At 40.3% G+C, this 18,920-nt stretch overlaps 1 protein-coding gene across 1 annotated transcript; it reads right to left on the reverse strand.

Annotated features, from left to right (window-relative positions):
* Nucleotides 1–1,122: 1,122 nt before the first annotated feature.
* On the reverse strand, nt 1,123–18,560 carry DACT2 (dishevelled binding antagonist of beta catenin 2). The gene is made up of 4 exons (XM_015818276.1): nt 18,327–18,560; nt 8,748–8,880; nt 5,548–5,832; nt 1,123–3,748 (listed from the first exon to the last, which is right to left on the reverse strand). The coding sequence occupies exons 1-4, from the start codon at nt 18,558–18,560 to the stop codon at nt 1,926–1,928; spliced, it is 2,475 nt and encodes an 824-aa protein (XP_015673762.1). The 3' UTR covers nt 1,123–1,925.
* Nucleotides 18,561–18,920: the final 360 nt, after the last annotated feature.

An 18,920-nucleotide genomic window follows, 5' to 3' on the forward strand; every position in this document is an offset into this window, starting at 1 on the left:
GGAAAATGAATGATCAGTTTCAACCCACTTTCCACCAAGCAGTTGAAGCTCAGCCAGGAAGTGAAGGAGAGGTGAGTTTAATTTGGGAATTGGTATAGGAGAAAAGGGCTAAATGGTTTCTTTGAAGCCCCACTTTGTGTTGTTTTGAAGTTAATTAGATTTGTTTAGGCTAAAAGAAAAGAGAACTAATAACATATTATGTTGCATAGTCTGCTCTTTTACCTCTACTATTTTCATATCCCCTGTAAAGAATAGAATCTTTTCTGTGCTTCCTGGACTTGATTACAAGCCTTCTCACTACTGTCCTAATCTTCTTGTCAAAAAATACCGTAAGGAATAGATTCACTTCTATGAAAAAGGAAGAACTTCACTTTGCCAACAGTACTATAATCAATGCTGTGGGTGCCCAATGTTGTGCTTACAAATAGGAATTGGGCATGCTATCAAGCAAAGTACCAAATTGTGGCACCACCATGTTTTATTCCCAGCTTTGTAACTGGCCCTCTGTTCCAATTAACCCACTCATATATTTTTGCAGAAAATAAAAATGTGTTGTTTCTGTATATAGGTATATATTTCAAAGTAGATCACCTACCCAAGAAAAAGGAAACTGGAATATTATTCAACTCTCAGAATTCCCTAGCCAGCATGGGGAACCTCAGTTCTAGCATATTAGTGTTCTACATCTTATTAATGACCAATTGCACCCATTTTATGAATTGATAAACTTCATCCACAGTAACCATGATGAGAAGTGCTTTAAAATATTTCCATCAGCCAGAAAAAATAGGGATCTTAAACTTATCACATCAATTTGGGTACATTTGTCCATGCATTTTATCTGTGGATTGAAAAAAAAAATTGCTGCAGCACTGAATTCAGGCACAGTCCTTAAATGCAGCATCCAGCCTTTAGTAATATTTCTCCTCTAAAAAAAATACAACCATACCAGGAACACGTGGCTTTAGCAGTTTAGGGACCGAGTGTTTTGACTCTTTTAACCGCCCAATTCATTTCAAAACATATCCACTTAGAAAAAGTTTGACCACCGAAGTAACTGAGCAGCCTCTGAACAAAATTAGGACGACCTTTGTTTTAAATAAAGTGAGACAGCTTTTTTGCCTTTGTAGATCATAACATTTATTGAGCCTGCAATAAATCTGAGTTGGTAATGTGCTGTGGCACAGTTTGGGGTGCAGTTTACCCAGTCCAGAAGATGCAAACATCTCAATATCAAAAGATGGTATTCTATATTGTAGAACATTATGTAACCTTCTGAATTTAGAGATGGCCAAGAATCATATCCAAACCTTCCTCTGAGCCATGCACAACTTTCTGACCCCAGAAAACTGAAACAAATGGACAAGTTTTACGGAATAAGCAATGGTGATAATGATTATTATTGTTCATTTTCGCAATCTATATCTTGCCTTGCTGCTCATTAATATGGATGACCATGGGGAAAGAGAAGATGAGATGATGAGCTCTTTTGACAATGAGTGATCTTCCAAGAAAACACGTTGCAGTGCCATCTCTGGCAAGAAAGCAATCTTACACACATAGACAAACACACCTGCCAACCTTGGGAAATCCCCCCCATGCATTATAGGCTATGCCTTCTTCCCTCAATTCATCAGGACTTGGATGAATGGGACACATAATCTAAACACTTAGTAGCTATTAGAATGGAATGAAGTAGGGTTAGGTATGAAGCCACGGAAGCACACTTACGGAACAGAAAAAGGAACACAGTGTCACTTAGACAGGCATTAAACAAATGCAAAAAAACAAAAACAAAAAAACAAACCCCCAACAACCACCTTGACTTGAAATCGAAGATCCAAGAATCCTTTACAGTACCAATCTTCCTTGGCTTTGCAAACGGGGAAACAAGCAGCTGACCGAACCATCATCTTCCTCCCCTTTTAAACCATGGTCATCACTTTCAGGGAAGTAGGCTGGAATCTCCTAATTTTCTTCTTGAGAGCCTTTGATGCTTTGATCCGGCAGAGTTTGGGCACTGGTGGGAGAGGTTTGGCCAAGACTTGACCGGCTGCTGCCGCCTGCTTGCCCGTGGACGTGGGCCAGATCATCTCATGCTCCTGGATCTCATCAGCATAATCAAGAGTCAGGCTGCTGCCGCTGCTGCTGCCACTGCTGCTGCCCTCCTCTGAATCACTGTCACTGGATTCACTGTCCCCAAAGCGGTTGGTTGTATAGTCACTAATTTCTCCTTCGCTGGTCTCCGCAATGGTGGAGTGGAAAAGTGATGCACACTCAGCAGAATACTCTGAATGGTCAGACTCGCTTTTGGCATAGGCCCCTGGATGAAAAGGGAGGCTTTTTTTGGACTCGGCTCTCATGGTTACACTACGCAAAATCCCAGCTCGCCTTCCCTGTTTCGGTGGTCCCAAGGCAAGGCTGCTAGAAAGGCTGGAAACTTGGGTTTTTGCCGAGATCTCCACTGTGGATTGCCATTTGCGCTGCTTTTTTTTAATCTCTGGGTCAGAATAAGCTGCTTCAAGAGAATACACGGCATTAGCAGACGCTCTGCAGAGTTCAGACCTGGACAGTGTTTGAGGGATCCCAAATGGCACAGGATACAGACTGGATTCGGAGCAAGATCTGCCGGTGCTTTCCCCTGCGAAGGTAGGCCTCCGAATCAGATGCCTTCCCCTGAGCTGTCTCTGAGACAAACTCCACTCAAGAGGCAACTTGGCAGCAAGCTGGTGAACCCCACGTGGCTTCTCCATATAGAGCACCTGCCTGCCCGGCCTCAGCATCTTCTCACTATTCCTCCTCTTCATCTTCACAGGCTTCATTTTAGAATGAGCAAACCTGACTCGAACTTGATGGGACTCGGTAGGGACAAACTTGGCGTGAACCAACTCCTCCTGAGGCCCAGACTCGGGATCGTCAGGCTTTATGGCTCTCGGAGATTTCTTGTGAGATTTTTTGGCTGAAGCCACCCACGTGTTTGGGAGGCTCAAGTTGGAATCATCAACTCCAAATGGTGAGCTGGAAAAGCTGCGTTCTAGGCTGCTTTCCCCAGCCTCAATGACAGGAGAGTCCCACACAGGTGGCTTAGCAGGATAACAGCCATTCACAGCTGGCAAAGACTCTGTGTCAGCCAGTGAAGCTGTCTGCTCTACATTCACACAATGCACAGTCTCTAGCTGTTTGGCACATTCCCCTTCAGGTACATCCCTTGGTGGCTTCCCTTCGCTTTTATTGCAAGGCAGTAGGGCTCCCTGTTTTTCCAGCTGGCTGCTACTGCTGTTAATTTTCACTCCACCAGGACTGGGGATAATAATGAGTCTCTGCAGCATTGTGAGTGGCTGATTCTTTGCTGGACCCTTCTCACTGAACTCGGCAGGATAGCTGGCAGGATAGTTTCCTTTGCTGCGTGTCAACTGTAGCAGTTTGTTGATATAACCCCTTGGCCTGAGTTCTATAAGTGGCCTAGTCTTAATCAAGCTGGGCCCCGTGAGATGAGATGCACCTTTATTAGGTAAAGGGCGGCCCTCTGTTTCTGCCAGGGAGAAAAGGGGACTCTGTAAAGCAACTGCATGAAGAGGGCTAGGATAAGGATACACATCGTTCCCACTTTTAGAGACCAAATTGCTTTGGTATTTGGGGTCCATGCAATAAAATTGGACTTCCCCTCCTGAACCAAGCTGAGGAGAGGCCTTGAGGTCGGTGACTTTTGGAAATCCGGCATCCACCACGCCGAGTCTTTCAAGGTCACCTGAGGAGAAGACAGAATTCCACAAAAAGGTTAGCAGAAAGTAACATCTTTGGTGTTTCCATCCCTTTAAGTGAGCATCATTACCAGGCAATGACATGATGCTCTTTTTGATATCAATGAACTTTCCACATGACCCAAAGGCAAAGTGTTACATTGCATTATACTAAAAGATTCCTCCTTAGGTATGAAGCTCACGCCTCTAGTTTTCCGGAAGATATCCAAGCATAGATGCTCCCCATCTGTGACAAAGCCTATGTGTTCAGGATGACTTGTGGAATTCATTTGACAAACCATCCTGTCTTGGCTTCACTGCAGTACACACCAATATAAGCTTTCACAAACAAATGAAATGCAATTAATGAATCTGAATCTTTAAAAAAAAGTTATTATTCCACAGGATTAGTAATGAGGGGATAAACCTGTGTTCAAGATTGGTTGGTTCATTTTTTGCCATGGATATAGTATTGCATATCTCTCATTACCAGAAAAGTATGCAAATGTCTGAAATGACTCAACAAACAAGGTAACCAAGGCAAATTTTCTATTCTATATAAGTTAAATGCTTTAGTTGATACAAGAAGCATGCCCAGATAGTGCCATTTTATGACAGTATTGCCCAATTTTGGAAGAAATTTCTTGATATGGGCAGCAGCCGTATTACTTCTTTCACAGAGCAAGTGGATAAAAACTATACAGTAAAAAAAAATCAGCTTGCTCTAATCAAGTAAGTTGGAAGGCTAAACCTAATAAAAATAGAAATTTCCTCTTCTTGCTATGCATCCTTTTCATTCTTTCTAGCACTTTATTCAGTTCAAATGAAACTGTGTCTTTAAGATCATTTAGTTACTTATTGCAAACACTCTGAACTGAACAGCCCCTCCAACTTTATGTACCTCCTGCACAAACCTGGAGGTTTAAATGACCACCAAAATAGTTAATAAGAAATGCAACTTTGCTCATCTCCAATAGGTACACATATCTCATCAACGCATACCTCTTATCAGCAAGAAGTCAGCTATTCTCCTTACATCTAAGACAGAATGTTTTTAAAATTCCTCCAGTGTGATTAAAGTGGGTTGTGTGGTACTTAAGTACAGACTCGACTTTCAAAGTATCTGCTGTTTCCAAGACATTGAGACAAAAGAGTCTTAGTGAAAAAGCAGAATTTACTTATTAGTACTTAGATAGGAGACCACTTGGAGATATGAGAACAGAGTAAATGAGAGCAGGAATACAAAAAAAAAAAAAAAAAAAAGTCTCAAAAGGCAATGGCAAATCAAGTCCATAAAATCACCAGATTCTGCTTTGATGAAATTGGTTTAAGACCGAGAACTGAATTTCATGATATGAACACCATAGAACCATGTCAACAGTTTGCACTATGCAGTGTGGCCACAAACTTTGTTTATCTTTGTTGTTATTGAGAGGGAATATTGAAATTCTAAACTCCTTGCCCAAACTGAAGACCAGACAGTAATTCAACAGACAGTAAGTACACTGTGCTGTTTCAAGGAAGGCTAAAATGATTAAAAATTTGTCTGATATAAACTGTTAAAAGCATAGAGACTTTAACTGAGGTTAAACCTTTTACATATGTGCTATGTGAAAGATAACTTCCCACAGTGTCCAGTCCAGGACAGCTTCAACAACATCCTCTTACTTCTTTTGAATGAAAGACTAAATGACTACAGCCTCAATACAAAAAAACATGTGCCTTACCATCTTCATCAATAATACCAAGGATGAAAAGAAAGCTATTTCCCTTTCTAACCAAGATCTAAAGCAACTGAGATACTCACCAGTAGAAACAGGCCTTGGTCTAGACTTGCTTGGAGTGCCTGAAACATCTAGGCAGGCTTTGCTTTGGCATCCATCACTGTTATGAGGTCCCTCCTGTTGGAACTGGGTGCGCACTGTGGTTTCATCTGCAGATTTGGGTCGGTAATCAAAGATGCTAAGATGGGTTCTGGAAAGCTGAGAACTTGGTAACAAACTGGCATGGGAGGAGGAAACGGATTCACTGAAGACAGATGTGCAGGAATTAGATAGAGAGCAGGAGCCGCCATCACTCAGATCATAAAAACCTGATGAATCAAAAAAAAAAAAGAAAAAGAAAGAAAGAAAGAAAGAAAGAAAGAAAAAAGAAAAAAAAAGAAAATATTTCCTGGTTTACAGAGAAGAAATATATTGCATAGCACAAGGTTCAGTTGGAGTACTTCTTTCTCTTCCATTTCATAGATGAGAGTACTGAGAGAGGAAAAAAACTACATGCTTTCATACAAAATTTCATTCACAAAATTTTGCAACGGTGAGTTAGACATTCTGGTCTTATACTTCTAAGCCTGCCAAGTCTTCCCACTGTTTCTGGCTTTTCTCATTAAAAATCTCTCGGTGAGGGAAAGTCTGAAGAGATATATGTCTTTGACTGGCAATGTCAAAACTGTCATACACAGGTGAGCAAATTTTGAAGGAAGCCCCAGGAGATTAAACAGCATTTTGAGCCAGGGCTCCAAAATAGACAAAAGTAGGACACATAGAAATGGTGTAAAAATGAAATGAAAGGTACAGCTAAAGCACAGAAACAAGCTTTGTTTTATTTCAGTTACACTAACTGTATTCATTTAATGAATTGAAAAAGACAGCTCCTCATCCATGAAAGGATTTGCCTTTTCTATTTCCTCCCTATGCTCATTTTAAGCAGAACATAATTGTTATCTGAATGATCAATGCCATTTATTTCACAATTGTACTATACCAATCCACATAGTAAACATTTAAAAACCACAGCTCTCAAAAAGCAAAAGAAGAACAGGAAAAAATAAGATTAGTTGGATGACAGATCTACTGGGTCAACCAAGTGTAAAAGTCCTTGCTATGATGCAACCACTGGCTTTTTGTCTCAGGAAAAAGAAATGAAGAAAAAAGATGGAAGAAAGAATAAGGCAAAAGGCACAAGCTAAAGTAGAAAGGAATGGATCAAATAGGAAGGGAAGACTGGAGATGGGTTGAGTGTAATTGAAAAGCTGGTTGTCGTTGTTGGTGGGGAAGGTGGCAAGACCAAGCACAAAGAAGCAACAATGGCATGAAGGTTGGTAGCTTCAAAGAAAATGAAGACAAGATTGAATGATGGAGATGGAGATAGGACTAGTTTGAGAGATGTACCAATGGCAATTGAGAGGTTTCAATATCACTGAAATTCAGCAACAACATTTGGGTTTCTGTGGGATTCTAAGTAATCTCTAGTAGGCTGCAGGTTGCGCGCATCTGTATTTTAATAACTTACTATGAAATGTTAGTAGTCACTATCCATAATTATCCACGTCCATGCTCCTCAGAACAAATTTAGAGCCTCCAAAACTGCACTCTACTTTTTATCTCTTTCCCACTTCACACAAAAACAGATGTTTGGCAAGAATCTCACTGAGTCAGTTCACACATCACCCACAGTTTATAGTAAGAATGCCCACTTGTGCTTTATGACTTTCACAAGTTGCTTGCTGTTTCCCTTCCTGTGTGGGTAAAGACAATGAAAAATATCCATGGTTTGCTTTGTTTACCTTAGTATAAGTCAAAAAAGCCTAACTATGGCTTTGTCCATCTAGAAGAAAAATAAAGCATAAAACCATTTCTTTTCTGGTTTGCTTGTTCTCAAATTTCTGAACAAATGAATCTATGGTCAGTCTACTTCATGCTAAGTTAGGTTTACAGAATCATGAAGGATTTATTAACCGTTCCCTTCCAGAGAAAGAACCAGAGATCTCCTTAAGCTTTGTTGTTTAATATAAGGAAGGAAGAGTTGCAAAGGCAGTCACTGCCATTACTTCTAGCTATGATCAGGATGGAGATAACAAGTTCCTCGAAAGCAAACAGACTATCTATAATGTGCAAGTAGTTCTCCAACATCTGAAGAACAGCCACAACTAAAAAACACACACCTCATAATAGACTGAGAAGAATATTTAAGGAAATTTTATTTTATCTTATAACATTCAGCATAGCTGAAAAAAAATTATGGGAAATGGTAGTTCAATAGTGATAACAGCCACCAGGTTAAACAAGGCTGGTATTCATCAATGCAAAATATACACAATAGCAATCCTGAGCATAGGATTCCACTTTTTGAAAGATGGTTGACTTCAAAGAGTCAGAACACTAAAAACAGAAACTTAGAAGACAAGCCACCTTATATATATAAGACTAGCTCATGAGAGCTAAAGAGCTTGAATATATATATATATATATATATATATATATATATATATATATATATATATATATATATATATATATAACATTACTATATATATATTATATATATATTGCTATATCTTAAAAACAGTACTAAAAATAAAGGAATGATTCCTGGGTATACTCATGACGAGAGATAAAAAAGTGTGAACACCAGGAAAGGTTTAAAAAACTATAAAAGTTTTAATATGTTAAAATCCTAGCTTTCGCTGGCCACTGCCAGCATCATCAGGGATCAATCCAGGTCGATGGGAGCGCTTATTTATACAAGACCAAATTATTTTTGTGCCCGACCCATGAACGCCGTCACGGGACTCCGTCGGCCAATCGATATATATATAGCAATAAATTACCATCTCCCATTTCTTTCAGGGTTTTTACTATTGATTGATTATCAGTCCATCTTTTTCATTTCCAAGTTGCAACAAGAGGAAGGCAAGAGACAGAGTGGTGCTAACTGAAGCGGAAGAGTTGGATGAGTTAAGATGTAAGTGTGAAGTTCTCCTTTTGCCCTTCATTTGGCTAAACATGGTGCCCCACAAAATAGCTTAATTTCACTTAATTTCAAGAGCACAATCAGCAGGGGCTCAGGGGCTGGAACAGGAAGCTAGGGAGACATATGGAGCCTGTTCTATACCAATAAAGTTTCTTTACATGGATTACATTTTGAGTTATCACTGCTTTATTGTATTGGCCACAGTAAAAAAATAAAAATGTTCATAGCAGAAGAAAAGGAAAATCATCCAATTACCTGAACTGGGCCTACTATCACTATCAAAATATTCAATGGAAGTTTTGCCGACATCCAACTTCAGTTCGCTGATCTGCTGGTCCAATTGATCCAGATGACTTTTCAATCCCACATCTTGTCTCCTCAACCGTGACTGTTCATAAGGGAAAGGGAAGATGTTCAATTTCTATTGGCTCTGTAGGATCAACTCAATATTCCCATCTTCTGGGACTAGTCTGATCTTTGAAGAAATAGCACAAAGGCAGAGCAAAATAGGAAGACTAGTAGTTTCTAGTCACAACATGTTGACTGGATTCCATGAGGATTTAAATTGATGATTTTGATGGTAAAACTGAGCATGCAAGGACCATACAAACAATTCACATTAATATATTTTGAAGTTCTGTCTGTAGAACCTCTACTTGTGTGGATCTTTGTGTCAATTAATAAATCATTTCAGAAATTTAGGGACTTGGGGGAACCACCCTAACCTGTACACTGCCCAGAGTTAATCTGTAAGATGGGTGCTACTTAAATTAGATAGACAAAGATAAATAAATACTGTAGGCTGTTTAAACTGGATAGAGACAGTCTCAAAATCTTCTGTGATATAAGGCACAAGGATATTAAAATATTCCTTTTTCTCACCCTAAGCAATCTACTAATTCCAATTTATGGATTATGTGGTTTCTTCCTCTTACATGCACCTCAATGTCCTTTCCAGCTACTAAGAAAATACAAAGGAAAGGCTTCCACTGATTTCAGAAAATCTGGAGAAAATCCATAAAGTTATTGATTTTAAATCCTTACAGTCAATAATACTTAATATATTTCTAGGTGAAAAGCTTCCAATATTGTCTTCTTTGGAAGGCATTTATTTATTTATTTTAGAAAATTTTCCTTCTCCAAAACAAAACATATGTTCTATTCAAATTGAGGAAAATACTGGATTTACATCAACAGAATTTTAACAAACATGTTATCCCAAAAAGTTCTGCTGTTGATTGAACTAGGAAAAGAATATACTTTACAGCAGGGTCCCCAACCCCCAGGCCACAGCCCACTACCAGGCTGTGATCTGTTCAAAACCGAGCCACCCAAAGCTGCAGATGAGCGTGCACACACACCCCTTTCACAAGCAGCAGGTGAACGCATGCACGTGTGCTCCCTTTGTGCGAGCAGTGGGCGGGAGTACCCGCTGCTCGCACAAATGAAACTACACGCGCACTTGCCTACTGCTTGCACAGAACCATCCCCTCCCCCCTCTCCTGCCAGTCCACAAAGCCAGAAAGGTGGGGAACTCTGCTTTAGACTGTCTATAGGTCTGTGTGTGTTGACATGGCTCATAAGCCTGAAAACATATACTTTTAGCTTTTCAGTTCCCACTATCGTAGAATTAATGATTGCTGGAAATGATTGGCAGTAAACTCAGAAATTTCAATCATTTGAAATTTCACTCATCTGCAAGACAGCAGTAACATCTGGAACAGCAGTGGCTTGTTAGGAAGCACTTAATTTAACTCCCTCTTTCCTCTCTAATTTACTACTCCACCTCCTACCAACCTTACAAATTTTGCCAGCAAATATATCTTAGAAGCCTAGCTGGGGGACCAAAAGCTTCAGAATTTTGCACAGATTTTTAACAGATGAAACCGCCAAGCAAGCATCCAGATTTCTTACATGTAGACAACCAATGTGGAAGGGGTGGGCAGAGAAATGGGAAACTTCACCCCCAACATCCCAATCTCTCCAGTCACTTTCTTTCCTTCCTTGGATTGGAGATGGGTCCACATGAATGACAGTACAATATTTGTTGTGGCTTACCCTGACACTTATATGAATAATAACCTCCATATAGTCAGGGAGTCTGATAAAAGCTGAGTTCTTAATTGCAGTGGCCTACACAAGCCTGTGTTTAACGGGTTTCCAAATTGTGTTTTGATAAGCTGAGCAGCAGGATCATCTTCCATGGCCTCTTGGCCAGATGCATTTGTTCAGCAAAAGTATTAGCTCTATGGATTCTCTGTTCCACAAGCAGTTTCCAAGATGATGTATACCACTATTAGCAATCTCATACTGTTGTACAAGAGATGCAGTTTCCTGCAGGCTTCGTTAGGAGACCTAATCTAACAACGGCACCAATCACCATACAATCCATTCAAATGCATAACCTTTATCGCTAGCATTCCAAACTAACAGGATACATGTATTTTTCTGTCTAAGCACTGCGCCTCTGATGTGCAAAGGAATGAAAGAGCTTTAGGCTTTACTGATTTCAGGAAGTAACTGAATTTTGTTTTCATGGTTGGAATTAATTGCTTCATGATTAATGTTTTGCCAGCCAATCCCTCCCTTTGTGGTTCCTGATTAATGGCAGAGAGGCCACAAAGCACTCACAGGACTCTCAGGTATTCAAGGATAATTTATTGTACCAGGATCTGTTTGCAATTTTACAGCACTTTAACCAGTCTGAAACGATTTACACTAGCCTTATAAACCCCTTCCACTTTTCCTACCATGAGACCTGGTGTGCTTCATCAGTGTTTGATTGGCTTCATACTTCTCAACTATTCCTGATTTGTATTTCTTGTGCTCAAACTGCTCATTTGAGACCATTTTTTGTTGTTGATGATCCCAAAATCAGTTTGCTCCAGTCAAGGAGTCAAGGCCTGATACAACCCAGCCCAGAAAATTTAGGGGTGAGGCTCCTTACAAGGAATTGGAATTTTCATCAAGAGTTCCATAAATCAGATATACTGGACTAATTCCTTCCAACACTGTTACCAACAAGGGCTTTTGTTGTAGGTGACTGGACCTATGTGAATTGTAGTTCGACAGGTTTGGAAAGCACTCTGTGCTGTTCCATAAGGCTTTGTTTTCCTCCAAGTCTTGACTTAATTAGAGTTCCTGATGCTATTAAGAGCTTGGGGTCTTCCAAATTGCTAGTTCATCTCCAATTTGTTTTTGGTTTTTTTGGGAGGGGAGGGAGATAGTATTTTTTTTAATATTGCCCCACTGTTGATCTCCAAGATATTCTACCACAAAACACATAAGGGAGAGGTGTGCAAACAAAATTGCAAGGAACACTTGAATAACATTAGAAAATACATTTTCTGGTACTTTTATATCAATAAAGGTATTTTCATTTATTTATAAATCATTTCAAGTTATTAGGCACTAAGCAAAAGATAAAAGAAATAAGCTTTTGTATAAAAGCTTAGAGTAGGACAAAGAGAAGCAGACTAGGGAAAAACAGAAATGGTGGGGACAAGGTCAAAGCAGAAATGTTACTCGTAGCATTAGCAACTAATTTTAAAATATCAGCCGAGGCAAAAAAAAAATCCTCCCTTTGCTAAAATAGAAAAGAAAAACAAACTTCTTTTCTTAGAAAATTAGAAATATTTCTGATACAGACCATCCACTAAAAACTGAAGACATTTGACATCAGCTCCATTTTACCTTTTCTAGAGCACATGGCCAGCTCATTTAGGGTTAGATGGAATTTCAGCAAGAATAACTGGTCCATTCAGCGCTGTAAAGTTTTGAAGTGCGTGCCAAAATCTACAGAGGCATAAGGATCTCAGTGCTGAAAGGCTGGCCATTGTGCTCTCACTGTTGCCCAGAGGGCAAACAGATTTGACTTCCCTTCCTGCTCTTCCTGAATATTATCTGCTGTCTAGTAATCAGATTATTTCAGCTAAATTCCTATTTTTAACTCTGTTGTCTCCCAACCAATGTTACTAGCAAGTGTGAGGTAAGTTTTACAATTGTGGGAATGTTACATGGCCAAGCGGACATACTCAGCCCCTAATTACAATGTGAAAATGTGGTGAAGGTTACCAATATGGATGACTCATTTAGCTGAATATATTTTCTAATACTGTGTTCTTTAAACATAAAGAGTGACTTCATCAAAATAAAGGCACAGTTATTATGGTGAAACTAAATGCTTATTTGTACATATAATTGGATTCAGTAGCCATGTTTAGGAATGCAACCTTAATTTTATTGCTTTTCTTCTTAATGAAAAGCAGTGGAGACTGGACACACTTGATCTAGAAGGCTACTTGTTTAGGAGACACGGTGTTAAAAGTAGGAATTTAGCTGAAATAATCTGATTACTAGACAGCAGATAATATTCAGGAAGAGCAGGAAGGGAAGTCAAATCTGTTGCAATAGTCGGTCTCTTCAAACTGTGTGTGACATGCTTCTAAGTGCAGGACTATATTACCTGTGCTTTAGGGAAAGATCTGTTGAACTTTGGGACTCTCAGATGCCTTAAGCTATTGATAACTTTGATCAGGATGTCTTAAGATTGTTTGATAAAGTCTGTAAGTCAGTAATGTCCTCTTTGTGTTCTTAATATACTAATTTTTTAAATTATTATTCATCAAATTTCTATACCACCCATCTCACCTAAGTGAATCTGGGAAGTTTATAAGTAAAAAGAACCTACTGTAAGTATTAAAAACAAAGTTAAAAAGTTAAGTTACAGAGGTTTAAGGTTTTAAAGAGGCAGAGGGTGTGCCCTCAAGACATCAACCATCCCCAATGTTGCATGCTACTCTTATTCCCCCATGCCAGTTGGCAGAATCAGGTTTTGACACTGTTCCAGAAGGCCAGGAAGGTAGGGCCTGCCTCATCTCTGGAGGTAAGAAGTTCCATAGAGCAGGGGAAATAGCAGAGAAAGCTCTTTTCCTAGACCCTACCAGCTGAAATTCTTTAGCCAAAGGGGTCTGCAACATACCCTCCCTGATTGAGTGGGGTTGGTCAATGAAATAGGTACAAGACAGTTCTCAGGTAGCCAAGTCCCATGCCACAAAGGGCTTTAAACATAATAAACAGCACCCTGAACTGGATCCAGAAGCAAGCAAAATATTGGACTATTGATATGTATAAAATCTTTTCCAATAAAGGGAGCACTGTGAAGTCTTTTCCTTCAACTCCTTTCTCAGCTAACTTTCTGCTCAATTTTCGTCAGCTAACCATCCATCTTCAAATCTTATACAAATGGAATGAATGAGCTACTATAACTCAAAGTACAGGTATCAAATAGGAACAGACTTTTAAATAGAAGTCCTTGGGAGTTTGTATTAACCCATCAGCCTTGAGCAAGCAATAAATGCTTTAATGCTCTTATTTTCTTTGGCATTAAATAAAATATAGTGGGTTATTAGTTAATATTATCAATGGCAGGCAATCAAAAGATTGGCAGTACATTTGTGCTGCCATTTTGACTCTAATCAAAACATGCTTGCTTCAAAGTGTTCCAAGTGGGATTTAAGCATCTCATGAAGGTTAAAGTCAATTTTCACTCCCCAATCCCTTCTGATAAGCTACTCACTTGTCGTGAATACTCTGTCACACCTGATGGATAATTAATGGCCATGTCTAACACCAATAAAGAGGGAGGGATCTGGGAGATCTGAATTAGCTCAATGTTTACTGAAGTGTGTAATTACCAAGATTGGAGAGACTGAAGCCTATAACATTTTGATTGAATTCTCCTTCAGGAACATGTTCCATATTTTAAAAAAGAAGAAACAACAGAAGCAGCTGTTACACAACTTCAATCTATTCCATCTAAACAGGTAGAAGTAGGAGAAGGGGTGTTTCTCTTCCAAACTGCAAAGTAGAACCAACTAAAAGGTTACAAAGAAATAGATGAGCTTCAGAGGTATTCAGACTATTATGCCACAAACCCCTGAAAACAGTACATACGAGAGAAGGAAAGATATTTTTTTTTTAATAGACTAACATGAGATCCCAATTCCATCCTATAGCTTATGTATGGAAAAACAGGATAGGTGAGAATCCAAAACAGTTCAATAAACTAAGATAGCTGGATTATATGAATATAGGGCAACACCCCCTATTTGTGCATCTGTCTGAAAAACTAGTTGACTCTACTAATAATGCAAAACACTTATGTCACTGCCTCCACTGTGCTAGCTCCAATAGATAGGAAATACCAAAAGGAATATATATATAAGGCTGTGAGCCAGATATATATTTACAGTGGTTTGGTCATGAATTTATTAAGTAATCTTTCAGTATCACTTCTCATCATATAGTGATGATCATAATTCTGAACAAAATTACTTGAGGATGTACAGAAATAATCTATGTGAAATAATGTGAAACTCTATACCAGTGGTTCTCAACCTTTTTAATGCCGCAACCCCAACCGGTCGTAAGTCGAGGATTAAACCGGTCGTAAGTCGAGGACTAAACCGGTCGTAAGTCGAGGACTAAACCGGTCATAAGTCAAGGACTACCCAACCGGCCGTAAGTCGAGGACTTTCCCTGCCCGGGAGCGCCGCGCATGTGTGGTTCCGCCCCCTGTGCCGGCCGAGGCGTAGCTGGCAAGCGGCAGAGACAGAGCAGGCCGACCACCAGCTGGCCCAGCCCAAGGGAGGTAAGGCACCCGCCGGAAAAGGGGGAAAAAAATGGCGGACAAAAAAAATGGCAGACAAAAAAAATGGCGGACAGCCTTGCTTGGCGACCCCCATGAAATGGTCGATCGACCCCAAATGGGGTCCCGACCCACAGGTTGAGAACCACTGCTCTATACTAAATATTACATAAATATGGTTTATAAAACAAATCTTGAAAAATCTAACAATATTCTCATGGCTGCATTATACCGTGAAATTTAAATATACAAATAAAATTCAACATAAATAAATTTGATGAAAAAAAAAGTACTAAGTAACCTTATGTGGTCTTGTTTACCTGTTTGAAAGACCCAACAGCTGGATGGGTTTGTTCCCATATTCTTGGTCTGACTCACTACTTTATTTGAAGCAAGGTAAGAAGGTTGACACAAAATGAATTTGACTGCTGATTGCTCTTTCAATAGTTCTAAATGTAAGCCAAAACCTGCATGAATACACCTAGGGATAGACAACTAATCTGTTTAAGATTGTGCCTTTTCTCTACTCCATTCCACCCTCTTCCCTCTGCATGCTGTAACATCTCAGAGATCCAGGGATTTTGACAACTTACCCACAAATGTTTAAATTCTTAGCTGATATTAATAAAGGCATTTCCTGATTTTGATGATACAGCAGATGCCTTAATTTGTTCTCTTGATGCTGATGAAAATGTTAACAGAGTAATAACAAAGTTGGGAGGGAGCTTAGAGGTCTTCTGGCTTTGCTTCAGAATAACCCTGTGTTCTCTTATGCTGAGAGTGACTTGATCAAGTCTCTCCAATAAAAGTCATGGTCCAAGGCTATTTTATATTTCTTTAGGATAAGATATTATCTTCTCTTTCACAGGATGAGTCAGTCAGTTTAGAACTATCCAGTGTGATTGACAATACCTGCCTACCTTTATGTCCAAACTGACTAAAATGCTGGAGTTTATAATTTTGGTATATCTAAAGGTAGCACACTGGAAAAAGCTGCATTAGAAGTTATAGTCAAATTAAGTTTAGATTACCTTGAATCCTTTTTTCTATTTTAAAAATGCAGATACTGTGTAATACCTTCAAGGAATCAGAGATACTGATATGTGAGTGTGTGTATGTATGTATATGTATATGTATATATGTATATGCATATATGCATATATGTATATGTATATATGTATATGTATGTATATATGTGTGTGTGTGTGTATATATATATATATATATATATTTATATTTATAGTTATAATTATGTTAAGGAAAAAGGTATCTACGTGGAAAGATGTTGATTGCTGTTTTTGTGCTTAAAATGCCTTTATTTTATCAATAAAATATATTTGCATGGAAAGGAAGTCAAATAACATGTACATGTATTGAAAACTCAGAATGTAAGCAAGATCTGGAATCATCCCAGTGGATTTTGTGCACCAGAATAATTTAATTAGAATGTGGAATGGGAAATGAGTTTCATACTTGGAATAACTAGAAAACAAGAAAACAAAACCTCAGACTAAAACTGTAAACTGAATGGCTTTACAGTTTAATTAAATGTATGGCTATGGAAGGAGAACTAAAAAGATTGGGAATTGCCAAGACATCCCAAAAAGAGAGAGCCTTTCTGCTCAGTCTCCTCTAATCTCCTCAGAAATAAACCCAATTTAACCTTCTAAATCATAATTTTCAGCAAAGCTTCACAAGGTAACTTTGTATATAAGTCCCCATCAGTTGTATTTACTTTTGAGTCAGCATTCATAGGATGCTGCTTGTGCTTAGGTTTCAGGCCTGTTGAGGTAATGGCACATCAAATAGAACAAAAGCTCTCCCTTCCCACCTCATTTTGGTATAAAAGGGCAGCCATGTCCTTTTCTTGAAAGTTGCACCATAAAATTCACATTCACATTCCATTTTAGTAGTGTCTGACTGCTTGGACTGTGAGCTTCTCCCCATTAAATAAGGTAGGACTTACTTGCAAATGCCCATAGAACTGCAGCCTCAAATTTTTTTTTTTTTTTTAAAGATACTGAATAATGGGTGGAGTAGATCAAAGGGGCAATTTAGCATCCAAGTCTACTTACCCATAGGTACTTTCTCACTGACATCAAGAGTCTGCAAGATCCAAGTCAAAACATGTAGCTAATGGAACCCTATTGCTACTCAGATTCAGAGTTATTTCAATATTTTCTTGTTGTACAGAATTTACATTTGTGTTTAAAAATGCAACAAACCGGAAGCACTTATGGACGACAATCTCATATAGTGGTTAACTTGCTATACATTTACTTGGAAAAATGCAATATTTAAAAGACCTCTTAGATTGAGATGGAAGATACAGGGACCGCCCCAGGGTTATTATATGACTGCAATTTTAAGAGATTGGGTTCTGATTTAAATTATTACACTGGAGAATTTGAATATTCTTAACTTCAAATGCAGACATATATATATATATATATATACTCTTTTTCTGAACATGTGAGAACATACCCTGTCGTTTCTTTTAGAACATATCCGAGAGCCTTCTCCTTTTTTTAATGGTTCCCATTAAAATAGGGTGTGTGTACGTATGTGTATATATATTATATATAAATTCTATTTATACAGTAAAGATCTAACAGATAAAACCTAAAGAAGAAGATCGGGACAAAGATTGTGCAACTAGGCAGAGAGAGACTGCAGGTGGGGAGGAAACTTACTATTAAAATACACTCTGTGCAGAGGTAGGCTGCTGTTAGCAACACCTCCCTCGAAATCCGTCTTTTCAAACAAGAACGAAAGATTTCCCTCCTCGTTCAGCCCAGAAATAATGGATTTACTAGCAGGGGCAATCCTTTGAGGGAAAGGATCTACACATCTAGACACCTCGCCTGGCAAGAGGCGGAATAGGGAGAGAGCCATACAACCAGGAGAAGCGAACAATGACCGACTACGACCCCGCCGGTTTTCCACCAGGCGTCTCTCCCTCCAAAGCTGCCGGCTGCAGAACCGGCACCAAACATCTGCTTTGGCTTCCCCGAGAGCCAGCCGGGCGCGCCTACCTGTCCAGAACGGCCAAGAGCTGCCGAACAGCGCGTGTCGTGGGCGCGTTGCAAGTCTTCCCCCCCCCCCCACCTACCCACCCCACTCGCAAACCAAGGGCACCCGTGACCCAGGAGCCTCCGTCGGAGCCTCCGCAGCGGCTCCCTTACCAGTTGCTCCTTCAGGGCGCTGAGGGTGGCTTCCAAGCGCTGCTCCTTGTTCTGTGCCTGGCTCTCCTCGGCTGGGCGCTGCATGGCCAAAGCCTCGCTCACCAGCGCCCGCTGCTTTTCCCGCAGCACCTGGAGTTCCTGGAGGCCAGCCAGGGCGGCTTGCAGTCTCTCGCTGACCCTGCAGCGGTCCCAGCCGCCCGGCCGCTGTTGCTGCTGCTGCCTCCCCGAGAGCATCTTTCCTTGCCACGCCGCTCAAGCCACGGCCATGCCAGGCTACGCCGGAGCCTGCTGCTGCTGCTGGAAGGGTCAAGAGCGCGCAAAGGCGGCGGCGGGGAGCAGCCTCTCGCTTCGCCTCCGCCAGACGGAATGAAGCGGAGGAGCGGCCACTGCGGCTGGGGAGCGGGCGGAGGCGAGGCTGCGGTTCAACGCCCTCTCCGGCGCGGGGCAGCCCAGGGCCACCGCCGAGCCGAGGAGACAGAAAGCCGGCGAGGGCGAACCAACCGGCGAGGGGCCGCCTCATTCATTCATTCCTCCCCCACCCCACCCCACCCCACCCCCAGCCGCGGAGTCCCCGCCCTCTGGTGGGGAAGGTTC

The sequence above is a fragment of the Protobothrops mucrosquamatus genome, unplaced genomic scaffold (genome assembly GCF_001527695.2).
Source record: "Protobothrops mucrosquamatus isolate PMUCROS unplaced genomic scaffold, P.Mucros_1.0 scaffold_135, whole genome shotgun sequence".
Taxonomy (NCBI): domain Eukaryota; kingdom Metazoa; phylum Chordata; class Lepidosauria; order Squamata; family Viperidae; genus Protobothrops; species Protobothrops mucrosquamatus.

Excerpts from the sequence above, each read along its gene's own strand:
- DACT2 (XM_015818276.1), bottom strand. The coding sequence starts at position 18,560 with ATGCTCTCGGGGAGGCAGCAGCAGCAACAGCGGCCGGGCGGCTGGGAC. Across the intron at positions 8,881-18,326 it reads GCGCCCTGAAGGAGCAACTG|TCACGGTTGAGGAGACAAGA; the intron begins GTAAGGGAGCCG and ends CCTTATGAACAG. Across the intron at positions 5,833-8,747 it reads TGATAGTAGGCCCAGTTCAG|GTTTTTATGATCTGAGTGAT; the intron begins GTAATTGGATGA and ends TTGATTCATCAG.